Below are 12,946 nucleotides of genomic sequence, written 5' to 3' on the forward strand. Positions count from 1 at the left end.
TTTTTTGATTGTTTAAAAGTCAAATCTGAAGTCTTAAACTGACTCTGACATGTTGCTCGACTGCACACCTTTGATTCAAACAGATGGTGTGTTGGTTTGAAAAAGAAGAAGACTGCACAGGGCAGCTGTCCTCATCCTCTTGGCAGCAGACTGTAAGAGAGCCAAAACTTTCAGTCAAACAACTGAAACTTGGCAACAGCATCAACAACTCCAACATGAACTGAACTGAGTCCAAATCCAAGTCTAAGTCCAAGTAAACCAATTGACAAAACTGAGTGAAATAGAGCCATGAATTCAGACAACCACTCAACTCGATTTCAATGCTTAAATTATAGATGTCGCACTTGTACATATATTTATATATATAGCAGAATATTCTGTTTTTTATGATAACACTGTGGAACTTATCAGTAGGTACCAAGATAAATAAATCCTCTTCAAATGCTCTTATCAGCTCTTAAAATGTAGAATTAACGTTCCATCAGGCTTTAGCCAAACATGAACTCGGGTAGGGGAGGGGATCTGTATCTAGACATGTCTGAATGAGGAGAACTGCATGTTAATGCAAGGTGTAAACAAACTGCAGACGTCTGTGATCAAATGCACTTTTCCAGATAACAGATCCACATCATATGTTAATACCAGACATGAATATGGTAAATGGGTTTTGCTGCAGCAGAATAATAATATTTTTTCTGCAACACAAGCAGAAATCTTTGTCTGTGAAGTCTGTGCATATACTGTATGTATTTTCGGATGTGCATAAGAGTGCTGTATATGGACATTTATCGTACAACGTGTGTCTCCACTCGATTGTGCACTCATGAATATATTTATGCACATATGGTCGGAGCAGGTAACAGTTTTTATGGGTGTGTTTGAATGTTGGCACTGAATGTATTTGAAGTTTAAGATCAGTTTAAACTTTTATTGGAACAACTTACACGTGTTTCCTGGGGGTCTTAGTGTTTATAGTTTATTCATGGGAAGAGGCGTGGCAGCACCATCAGGATTAGGAGCTTGAGTCCAACCGGGATCCCACATTCTTAATAATATATGAACTTATATGCTACAATACTGCAGCTGAGTGAAAGTGTCCATCACTTGACATATGGCAGTACAGTTTCAGTCAGCTTACAGCTGTCTGGGGCAGTGGGAGAGGCAGGTATACGCCCTTTGTTAAGATTATATTTTTTAATAATTAGAATAAAAAACAGTAATAAATAAAAAAGAGTATTAAGCGGAGGTTGATAGCATTGACCACTGATCTGCTCCTGAGCCACAGGATTAGCTTTTATTTAGCCCTATACCTCCTCTATAGGTAATTAAATATAATTTATGCCACCCAGATCACTACCTTCACTTACAGCATGCGTCGATACACAACCGCAGCTTCCCTTGTTGACACTTGACATCAACTGAGCATTGGGTATCTTGCTCAAGGACACTGCTGTGACATGGGAGAACGCCTGACTCACTTGAATGCGTCACATGAACGTGTTCACACATACAGTATATGACATGTGTGAGACTGTGTGTACTAATTCTTTTGTGTTTCGTGTATGTGAGTGTGTGTGAGACTGTCTCCCAATGTTTGAGAGTGTGTGCCAAGTATGACAGCATATGATAATGTGTGTGGATGTGTGTGTGTGTGTGTGTGTGTGTGTGTGTGTGTGTGTGTGCATGGCACATCCGGTGGTTTCTGCTACCAAGGTGCTGGAATACTTGTCGGCTCTGCGGTGCCTGGATAATTGCTAATGGCCATTCCACTATGGACAGAGCATGCACACATACATACACACACCAGCCTCTCTCTCTGTCACACACACAGTATACATATGCATTTTCACACATGCTTCACTAACTACCAGAGCCTGAACGCTGCTCATTAGCTGCTGAGGCGTGACAGCAAAAAAAAAAAAAAAAAAACTGGGTTAAAGCTTTGCAAGTGCACACACGTACACACAAGCATAAACAAACACACACACAAATCCATAAGCAACACACCAGTCATGGCAAGCTGCAAAACAGGTTAATGTGGAGGGAGGAGGAGGCAGAGGAAAGCCTTGACAACGATAAAGAGGTCCTCTCTCTTGGCTTGAACGCTGCTGGATTTTACTTCTTATTGCACCTTATGATTGATGTGCTGATATGATACACAGCTTGACTGAGCTAAATGAGCCACAAAGACACCTGTACGGTGTATAACCAACAGTCATCTTGACATATGAATGGCGTATTAAGGATTTTTCTGTTTCCTCAAAGATTTTTGTGTATAAATCCATGACTGGCAAAATTACATGTTCTAAATGATATGTCAATGTACAAAAATCAGCTACTTTCATTTGGTCCAATTTGGGATTTTCTGCACTGCTTTCCTCAATTTGATACTTAGTCCCCTCCAGTAAATTGGTATGTTACGCATCACAAGCACTGGAGAGAGGGATAATCACAAGAACGATGGTGGTAGGCAATTCATTGGAGCTCCAGCGTGTAATTCAAGCTGTAGCAGACCTTTTTCTTCATTTGAAACTTATACAGAGGATCCTACATACATTTCCTACATGCCATGTTCCTAAATGTGACTTATAAGAGAGGATTTCCTTAGATAAATACGCTGTGAAATCAGATCTGTAGAATTCACTGTAGCAGCACATGGCATAATGGTCTGGGGAATCTGAAGCTACTCTCATAAAACGGATCAGAGGAATTAAAGGTCACAAGTTCAAATCCCTGACCTCACATTATCTGTGTGGAGACTAAATGCCACCAGAAATCCTTAGCCTAAAATGCCATATCTATTATTTAAAACCTATTACGATGGGGGAAGATTGACTGAGCATGCTCTTTTCATTACTGTACCTGCTCTTTTCAGCAGCTTGTATATTGTATATTAACCCCAGTGCATATAAACATAGCTGTCATTAAAATCTTACAGTACCACAGATAAGGCCTTCATATTAGACACAGCGAAAGATCTCAGATCAGCAAACACTTTCAAGAAATGTCAAACACCTACCTTATTTAAGTAGTGTAGATCAGTACAATGCATTCTGTATTCACAAAATACAATCTCTGGCTTTCGCAGAAATTAAATGACTTTTCATTTATTTTCCTTTCAGTCTCTGTAAATGGATGATAGCAAACATACTTATCAGATGAAAAGAAGCTGTTCCAGAAACTCAATTTAATCTAATTTATGTCGACTTTAAATCAAGATTAATAAGATTAATAAGATTATGAGTCTACAGCCATGCTAGTGGCTCTGTGACGCTGTTGACACAGCAGTGCTTTGAGCTTAATACTAAAATCAGCACGCTTACATGCTCACAATGAATGCTAACATGCTGATGTTGAGAAGATACAATGTTTACCATGCTCACCATCTTGCATATTCATATTTGCTTATTAGCACTAAACACAAATTACAGCTGAGGCTGATGGGAATAACATTAGTTTCTAATTGTTAGGCTCTTGTTTATCCCCTAACATTATTTATCCATGTCCGCTAATTATGTCTAATTACTGCTGTTTAAATAATGTAATACATTGCATCATAAGGATCCCTTTTTACATGCAACTTACAGTATAATATTCTAAATATAAAAAAATAATAAGTTGGTTTCTCAGAGAAAAATTTACCAATGCTCTTTGGACAAAATCTACACTTTATGATCCAACGCTAATGTCCAATGCTAACATTCAGCAAAATCGTACAATATCAAAGATCCGGCAATACAGTTGGATTTAAAAGGCTGTAATAAGATCTCTCTCTCCACGTTTGTGTTCCCAGCAGGTCATGGGATTCAAACTGCTCACCCTACCGTTATATACAGTCCAGCATCATAAGTTAGTTTGCCTCCTGCTGCACTGTACTGTAGCCCAGAAGCCACACACTGCTCCTGGCTCAGCAGCTCAGCCTCAGCGGTCAGGAGCACAGGATTGTGCCTGTAAAAGACAGCTCCTGACTACAAGAAGTATGTCTCTATGCCTCATTCACTCCTCCCTCAGGTCTTTGCTATAAATACCAGTGTGTTACTATTTGACCAGTCTGGTTAGATAAATGTTTGGAGAAATCCCTTTCAGGCCTTTTTGGTGGTTTTTACATGACTTGTGTGCCATGCCTTGATGTTGTGGGCTCGGATCCTGCACACAACCACTTTGACGTGTCATCATGTACTTTCTGCACAACAAAAATGCCATGACAAAAAAAAAAAAAAAAATTCTTCAAAAGAAAATTCCAGTCTGATGCACTGGTTGAATGAACCACTGCGACAGGCTCACTATGTCGCTGTTATGTAAGGTTAAATGTAATGTGTGAGAGCATCGGCCCAGATAAATGGGTTGTAAAATCTACGCTCCGTTTCTCAGTAAGAGAGCTGATGTCTTGGATTTGGAGGAGGGGGAGTTCTGTTCATAGTTTCTGATTCTATTCTTAAAATGGATAATTGTAATGAAAATCACATAGATTCATATATGGGCAGATATAACTGACGTACACTCTATTAAAGACACACTCACTCACTAAAATGAGCTTGTGATGCTCATTAATCTGGAAACACAAATGCAAATAAGCATAAATAGATGTATCCACAGTCAGAGACACAAAGCATAAGCATAAGGCTAATGGTGTAATTCATAAATTACTGCTGGCACTGTTGGTTAAAGTGTGTCAACAAAGCAAAGGATGATAATGAGCGTATGTTCATCAGTTTATGAAGTAACTTTCAAAAGCTTAGCTTGCTCCTGTTTCAATATGAAATAAATATTTTTGGTCTTTGAGTGCTAATCACACAAGGAAATCTGTGAGTTGTTGAAATGGTGATGGTTGTTTTTAATCATTATTTGCAATAGACTGAGTATCACTAAAAATAACAATTAACAGATTCATTTTAAAAGAAAATAATTGCTTGTTTTAGGCCTAGTGTGTGCAGTGCGGGGTTGAAGATGAATGTTTTCAAAGCTGCATTTATCTTTATGTTTATTTGAACAACTCTGCAGGGGTCCAAGTTGTCCAAAAAGCAGTTCCTGTAATGCCACTTTAATCATGACAGCATCATTTCTTTAACCACATGTTGCAATGTTACCTAAAAAAACTATGGTTGCCATGTTTGGATAGTGAAGGAATAATCAATAATCAGAAATGTTGGTAGTGGATATTCAGAGTCTGTCATCACTGGAAGTATTCCAGGGTTATGCAAAATTGTTCAGGATCAACATTCTGTTTGGTGAGTGGGTTACAGAAATTCAGCTGCGTGGATTGTGAACAAACACACACAAAACAAAACAAAAAAACACACACACACATACACGCACACATACAATGGGTGGTTTGATCATTAAAAAAAAAGTAATTGTGAGACAAGAGTGACAGTTGATGTCCCCCAGCATTACCACTGATCTACAACTAATTAGGACAAGTTGCTCACAGTCTGAGTTAGCACGGGTGATGCCAGACACTCTCGGCACCCCTTACATTCCTCTCTCCTTACAACTGTAGACAGACACAAAACAGTTTCCATTGTTGGCCAATTATGGCTGGGCCTTTGGGCTCACTAATCCTCTCAAAAGAGTATGAAAATGCATCTTTAAAACAAAGTTAGAATTAATTCTTCCCTAGGTGAGCACATATATTGATCGGAGTGCAGTAAACTGCTTTTGCTGCAGCTAACTGCGCTACGGGCAGATTTCAAAAGCTGAATACTGAAGACCCTCTCTCCAGCGTATAAGCAAAACCCTGGGTTAGAATTTGAATTTCCTGTCTTTTGTAGGCTTGGCTTGGAGAAAACATGTCACTTAAGCATGAAACAGTGTTTTTTTGTCACTTGCTGCGAATCTGTGTTTACGTCCCCCATGAGGAACTCTCAGTGGGAAAGGAGGGAGAGAGACTCACTGGGGAGAGGAAGTGTAAGAGGGAAGTTTTTTAATATTACACATGAAAAACAGCTCAATCAAAAGAGGGCATGGCTACTTGTGTTAGCTTTCTTCTCATCCTTTCATCCCTTGTTCACCATCTATCTAATTAGCCAAAGTCCAGTGGGCGGGTCTGTCACAAAGGATGCGCATAAACACACACACACACACACACACACGCACACACAAAACAGACACAGATATATATCTGCACTATTAAAACTTTCACTATCCAGCCCCACCTACCTCATTTATCTCTCTCTGTCTTGTTAGTGTGATTCCAGTTCTCATTGCCTCCCCCCCATGATTTATAGAGATTCTTAAAAACGTCCCCTTGAGTCCTTCACACCAGAAATATGTGCTGCTCTGTCCCAGCTGAACACAGAAAACGGTAGCCCAGTGCTTTCAGAAAGTCCATGTATCCATATTATCTAGAGAGATGGGACTGGGGACTGGAGCTAAAACCTGACAGAAATTATCATTATTATCTCTGTTGGCAACATCACAAAATGTACCTGTAGCAGTAGGGGGTCAAAAACTTTCCCTGTCTCCGTCCCTGCTGCTTCCCTCCCACTCTCATTCACATTGTTGCCTTAAAAAGAAATCTCGCCAGCTGGTGCCGCAGGATGTCAGCCAACCAACCACAACATCTCACTTGCTGGGAAAGAAGTTTTTGATAAACAGTCAGATCTTTCAACCCTGATGCAACAAACACTTATCTATTCAAGAAATATGTAGTAGTTCATCATCAAGAAGTGTGTATCTTGTCTCCTTTCTGAGCCTTTTCAATGCTGAGAAAAACTCTGGAAATACAAACACTGAAGGACAGATTCTCTGTCTTAATACTTTCTTGTCATAAGCGCGTTGAACAGCCAACAAAGTGATCACTTCTTAGAGACTTCCCCTCGGCTCAGATTAATGTAGATTGCTTCGTCAAACTGGAACGATGATCGCTAAATAGAGGAGGTGGTAAATGAAACCACTTATCAGCCACTTACCATCTTGAGATCCCTCTCCAGACAGTTTAAGACTGATTCAAATAATGACTCACGTGACCCGAGCGACCCACATGTGACGTCGACAACTCTCAAGGTGTTAACGACCCCAAAAGTGGTTAAATGCCTGGGGCTACTTATAGCACTTAGTTCACCACTCAATCAGACTAACTTCGGAGACTTCGGCTACAGATCACTCCATGGTCAGTATGGACAGGAGGAATATTACAGCAGCTGGTAACTCTTGATGTATACGAGGCACGTAAGAATTTTATCATGTCAGACATGAAAGAATCCGAAACTATCCTTTAAATCAGCTGGAATGCCTTGTTGATTCTGAATGAAGCCGCCCCACCGAAGTTAATTAACTTGAGCTTTTCTTTTAATAACTTTTTTTTTTCAGACTGGAAGAGGAATTGATTAAAACCTTGCCCAAGACCCAGACTCATTACAACAATGTAACAGCCCACCCACTTTTGCTGTGTAGGGGCCTAGCAAACATTGTCCCATGGCCCACTGAGTCTCACACTTTAGTTGGAGTACGTTACGACAACCATTTCGATTGCTTACAGGATATTCAGTCATTCCAGTCAAACTGTCAGAGTTGCCAGATGTTGTCGCCTGATGTCCCCTGAGTCATTCCTCAAAGTGTTTCCCTTTTGTCATTTCACTACTCTCTGGTGAGTTGCTTATGTGCGTGAAATATTTCAAATGAATTCAAACTGGATCCTGAGCCGTCAAATGAAAGATGATCATGTCAGGGGAAGAGGATTAAAATGCCTCTGTGCCAATTGCTTCATATCCATGGGAAAGCGTGAGGGGGGTTCCTTTCTCCTTTATCCATTCGGTACTCATTGGCCAAAAAATTAACAAAGAAAATTACAGTGCCTTTATGAACAGAAGACTAAAAGTTTCCTAGATGGATAAATGAACTGTCTGAATGGGAATAATTATTCAGGGAGTTTGGGAAGTAGAATTCTTTTGAAAAGTGATTTTTTTTTCAGAACAAAACTTTCAAAATTGCTGCTTTAGATGGCGATGTGGTGTAACAGTAATGGGGCAACCTGGTGCTGCTGTGGTGAGTCATAACTTCCTCTTTCTGTAAATATAGAACACCTAAATGGAGCCAAAGGGCAAAAACTAGAGGAAGCTTGCCTGAACACCTTTGTCGGAGAGCATCACATCGGCATGTGTGCATTTCCATTACTTCAATTGCTCAGATGTGTATTCATTTTCTTTTTTTCAGAAACACTGAGAAGTTCATTACAAGTTTAACTACAAAAGTAGCCAAAAGTGAGGACACGGAGTACATTTCTGCAGGTCTCCATGACATTAAATGCTTACTTTGGGGTTTGCCGATTGGGTTCGCATTACAGTTCAGCTGAGGGTAAAACATGGTCAGAGGCTGGGAAATGAAACCAAGTTAACTGAATTTCTTCCTAAGTCTGAAATCAAAAGTGCTGTGACGTGCACACAGGAGACAGAAGGGCTCCAACATGTGGCAACCAACGTGCAATCTCCTCTGTGGGTACACGCGAAAGGTCTGCAGCAAGAAATGTGTACTCGCACAAGCTGCACTTTTGTCCATATGAGCACTGTTTTTGCTCTCCAACAATGTAGCAGCCACTGAGGATCAGCCTATACCAAGCACACAGGAAGGCTGATGTAGAAGAAGGTGGAAAAAGCTGAATGTGATCGTTCTTTGTTAAAACTTTTAGTTTCTCTATGTCAACACTGTACACCATGTGTGCGGGAGTCAATTTGTTTGTGTGCTCTCCTGGTTTAAATGCGACGGTTAATTGAACATTAATGCATTTTGGAATTAGGTGGAAAAGAAGGTGGTTGGGTTAGGGGCCCCACAGATCAATGAGCCAATCAACAACACACTCCATGTGGAGTCAGCGCAGATGCAAACATTGATGGAGGGTTGTGCTGGGTCTGTAGACCAGCAGCAGAAAAGTGATTGCAGAGCCCACAGCAAGAAGCCTGTTTAGTTGCAAGTTCAAGCATATGATGACTGGACATCCCAGTTTTTCCAGGACTGTGTTTCTGCTAGAACCTGTCATTACGCTAACAGTTAGCTGTCCTGCTGAAGAGACAGTCCGTCTTTTCTAAAGAGCTCCAGGAGGCTTACTCCTCCCTTCACAAGGCACCCGTCAATGAAAATGCTGCGCTCATGGCGTCTAGGGTGTTGAAAGGTGCGCTCAGTAGGTGTGCTAAGAACTGAAATAATTGTCTCCCATACTGCAAATGCATTTGGTGCGTGCATAAGCATGTACATGTGCGTATGCATGAACATATGGTACACTTGGTGCACAAAAGGCCCACACAGGCACTGCAGGTTAATACCTCAGCAGTCACCTACTGTCAACAGAGGAGGAAGGAAGTAACATCTTGTGTATTAAAGCTGAACTGACATTACTCTCAGTCACTGGTGAGAGAAGCCCCACTGCTAAAAGCTAGTGATTCGGTCAGAGACGTAATGTTTTCAGCAACTGACTGCTATCTAAAAAAGAACAATGGATGGACCTCAACAAGCAAATTCATCATTTATATTTGATATTTTCCTATAGAAATAAATAATAATATTTTGATTATGCCTGGTAATAAGCATAAAAGCTTTTTATGACATTCTATGCCATAGACACATGACAGTAGATGGTGCCCTAACACATTAGGCCAGCCAAAACGTCTGTGTTGACAACTGCAAACAGACATACACTATATCCATTTTTTTAAATTAATTTTTCTGTTGTTTTTGTTTTCTACATTAAATGACTCTAATGAATGAATCTAATACTTTTGCTATTTTCACAATACTTCCAAATGAATACACCTGCCCTAGCTCAGCTAGAATGAATGAATGAATTGAATCAAATCCTTTAATAGTAAGCATATGATTGTGATATGACTTCATATTAATTTAATATTACATGATTGCACAAAAGTTACAGAAACTACACCCCAATGCCTGAATCTAAGCAATTTAAGGAGGCTACACCTATCAAACTGATTTACTAAAATACACTTAATACTGCAGGACCTGGTTAACTATAGGAGATGAATGTCAGAGCATTTTATAAAGCAATAATTGGAGGTGCTGTTACGTGATCTTCATAACAAATGTGTTTTCATCCTCCCCACGATTAGGGAAATAAAACTTCAAGGTGAGTGCGAATTTTGTGTTTTCAAGCAGATATTTATCTTTATTGTACTTTTTAGATAAAGCATATTTTCAGTATAGCCACAAAAAGGTTTACCTCCAGTCTGAGCTTATGTTCTTTTTACTGGGTCAGCACGTTTACACAAGTTGAATAGATCACTTAAAGCAGATTTCCTATCTGTGGCCAAAAATCATTCTAATAAAAGGGTTGACTTGTAAGATTAGTGATGCAGTGAGTTGTAGTAGTGTTATTTTTTACAGATTTTGCAGGATAATAAATTCAGTCTTTTGCAAATTAGATCATTTATCTCAAATATGGAAATAAAGAGCAACCCAAAATAAAAGTAAACAATAGTTATGGAGATAATAAGACAAACAAAAGGTGTTAGTTCTGCACACAGGGTCACACACTTCCTGTTAGCAGTACCATTCACCTACTGCCTATTCCAAACCATTAATCCACATACAGCTGTATGTATCCCTGTCTTTGTTGCAGTGATGAAAGAGGTATCAGGGACTTTAAGCTTCCTCCATATAGATTTATAGATTTTGAAGCAAGTGTCTCAGTCAGTTGCCTCTCCCTCACACCTTTCCCTGGCTGTCAACACTCCCACCCTGAAAATCAATCACTTCCCAAATACACTGCTACTCTTTAGTTTAAACAAAGACTATTTCGTATACACTTCCCCACACAGGGTGGCAACGGCCACCACTGATCCTATAATAAATCTAATGTCATATCATAACAAGCCCAAAGGTTAAGTCTTAAACATTAAACTGAGAGTGAGTAAAGTATTTCATGGGGCCACTCGACGAAAAACAATTAAGAAAGTACATTTTAATCTGATTGCTGAGTAGCACAAGTACAGGAGTCCCTTATAGTCCTCTTCTTTCGTTGTATGGAACAACAAACTTGCCTTTACACCTGCTGAAATTCACACACCTGGGATTAAAAAAAAGAAAAAAAAAGACTATTGTAGGGATTTCCCTTTCTTTTGCTCTCGCTTAACTCTCCTTATTAAGCTTCCATGCACATATGAACCTGATATAGCGTGGGGCATCTATTTTAGTCTTATGATTTGTCTTAACAAACGGAGGGTATTACCCACGCAAATGTGTAAGACTCACCTACAATGAACCACAGAAGCGTGTGTTTGTGCAGCGCTGCTCCGGTCTGCGATCCCATCCTGTCGCTCTCAAAATGATCCACCGACTCAAGTTTTGGGAGAGATGTGAAGGGGGAGAGAGCAACTTACTAGAGCTCAAAGAGTAATAGGTAACACCACAAATGAGAGCTAGGGAAGAAATCCATCTAATGCGGTCGTCTGGTCAATGAGCCTCTGCTGTATCACCTTGCGCAAAACTGCTGGGGGGTGGAGGGGTTGGGTGGGGGGGGAGCCAAGACTCGTCCTTGTTCCTGCTGAACCTCAACTCCCCCGAGTCCTCCTGTCACCGACCCTCTGTCATCCGGACATGAAACATATTGAGTCGTAAAGTTGGAGCTGTCTTCCCAAGCAGCCGTCCTGAGGTTTGGAGAAATCCAGAGCGCGCTTGGTGAAATGTGCGGTGTTGGAAACTGTGCTGTGCGCAACTGGAGGCTCCAGCCTGGGACCGGCGGAACTGAGAGACTGAGAGGGTTCAGTGCTTCTCTCAGGGACGACACGGCTGTGGGTGAGCGGAGGGGACACGGGACAGACCCAAACATAGCAAATACAGCGTGGGGAGGGTAAGAGACGGTGATTTGGACGAGGGAGGAGGCACTGGACTCTGTATGGTACTTTTCCATTGGTTAATCGGACACATTCCAGCGACATAAGCAGCAAAGTTTAAAATGCAGATTGTTGATGCCTTTTATTTAAAAAAAAAAAAAAAAATGGCGGTTACCATGGGAGAAAAAGCACATACGGTGTACATAAACATCACTTCCTGAATTTACACAACACTGAGCTTAGTATGCATAACAGTAGTGAGATCCACCTGCGCTGTGTATATGCAAACAGGTGCAGTGTGGATACAGTGCGTGGATATGCGCTGCTGGTTCAGGAATAGAGGGTTCACAGTTGTACGACACCGCCATCTAGTTGTTATGAGGAGCTTTACAGTGCGACCTCACTCAGATGAGTGGAGTTACATGAGTCAGATTTAATTCATGCCATGATGCTGTGATTAAAGACCCAATCACTTTGTTCAATTTGTCAGCTTCTGTGTTTTCCGTCTGTTTTATATTTAGGAGAGATAAAAGAAGATATTTTGTGATTTTAATCATGACACACTTTTTTTTTTAATTATAAAAGGATGAGATGTCTTGAACGTAACACTGAAATTCTTTCACAGCTCAAAGTGGTTTTAGCTTTAGCAGCAATGAACAAAAAAAAACTGTTCAGCACTTCTGCATCCACTCAGTGTGAGGACAGTAGAAAAACGTCAGTAGAATATTTCACATTTCACTGCAGCATACCAGTAGTATATATTTGGATCTGCATTGTACATGTGTTCTCATACACGTGTAATTGTATAATGCACTCTGCTGTTTCAGTGTTTGGAAAAATGCATGAGATTTTAGTTTTCTGTGGATTGTCACAGGAATCATCTAAACAGGTCCAACAAACAGAGACCTGAGTAAAACTATTTTTGTCAGACACATATAGCCTACACACATACACAAACACACACACACACACACATACACACACACAAAATAATGTTCGAACTACTGTTGGTGTGTAATGTATGCAGGACAAACAGTTTTTGTAATGGTAATAAAAGCATCATTCTCTATGTTGTGCCCTTTTACAATAAATTAGGGTTTATTTTGAACTTTTATTTCAAAGATAAAACTTGTTTGTCGTGTCTTTTGAAGTGTATAAAAGGTATA

At 40.2% G+C, this 12,946-nt stretch overlaps 1 protein-coding gene across 1 annotated transcript in view; it reads right to left on the minus strand.

Annotated features, from left to right (window-relative positions):
- ramp1 (receptor activity modifying protein 1) overlaps positions 1 to 11,746 on the minus strand; it is a 63,149-nt gene extending 51,403 nt beyond the window's left edge. Inside the window, exon 1 of the mRNA XM_023423124.2 lies at positions 11,200 to 11,746. Coding sequence (XP_023278892.1) covers positions 11,200 to 11,257 — 58 coding nt within the window. The 5' untranslated portion in view covers positions 11,258 to 11,746. The remainder of the gene's footprint in view (positions 1 to 11,199) is intronic.
- Positions 11,747 to 12,946: the final 1,200 nt, after the last annotated feature.

The sequence above is a fragment of the Seriola lalandi genome, unplaced genomic scaffold (genome assembly GCF_002814215.2).
Source record: "Seriola lalandi dorsalis isolate HSWRI2012SDOR001 ecotype SW California unplaced genomic scaffold, Sedor1 jcf7180002054689, whole genome shotgun sequence".
NCBI lineage: Eukaryota > Metazoa > Chordata > Actinopteri > Carangiformes > Carangidae > Seriola > Seriola lalandi.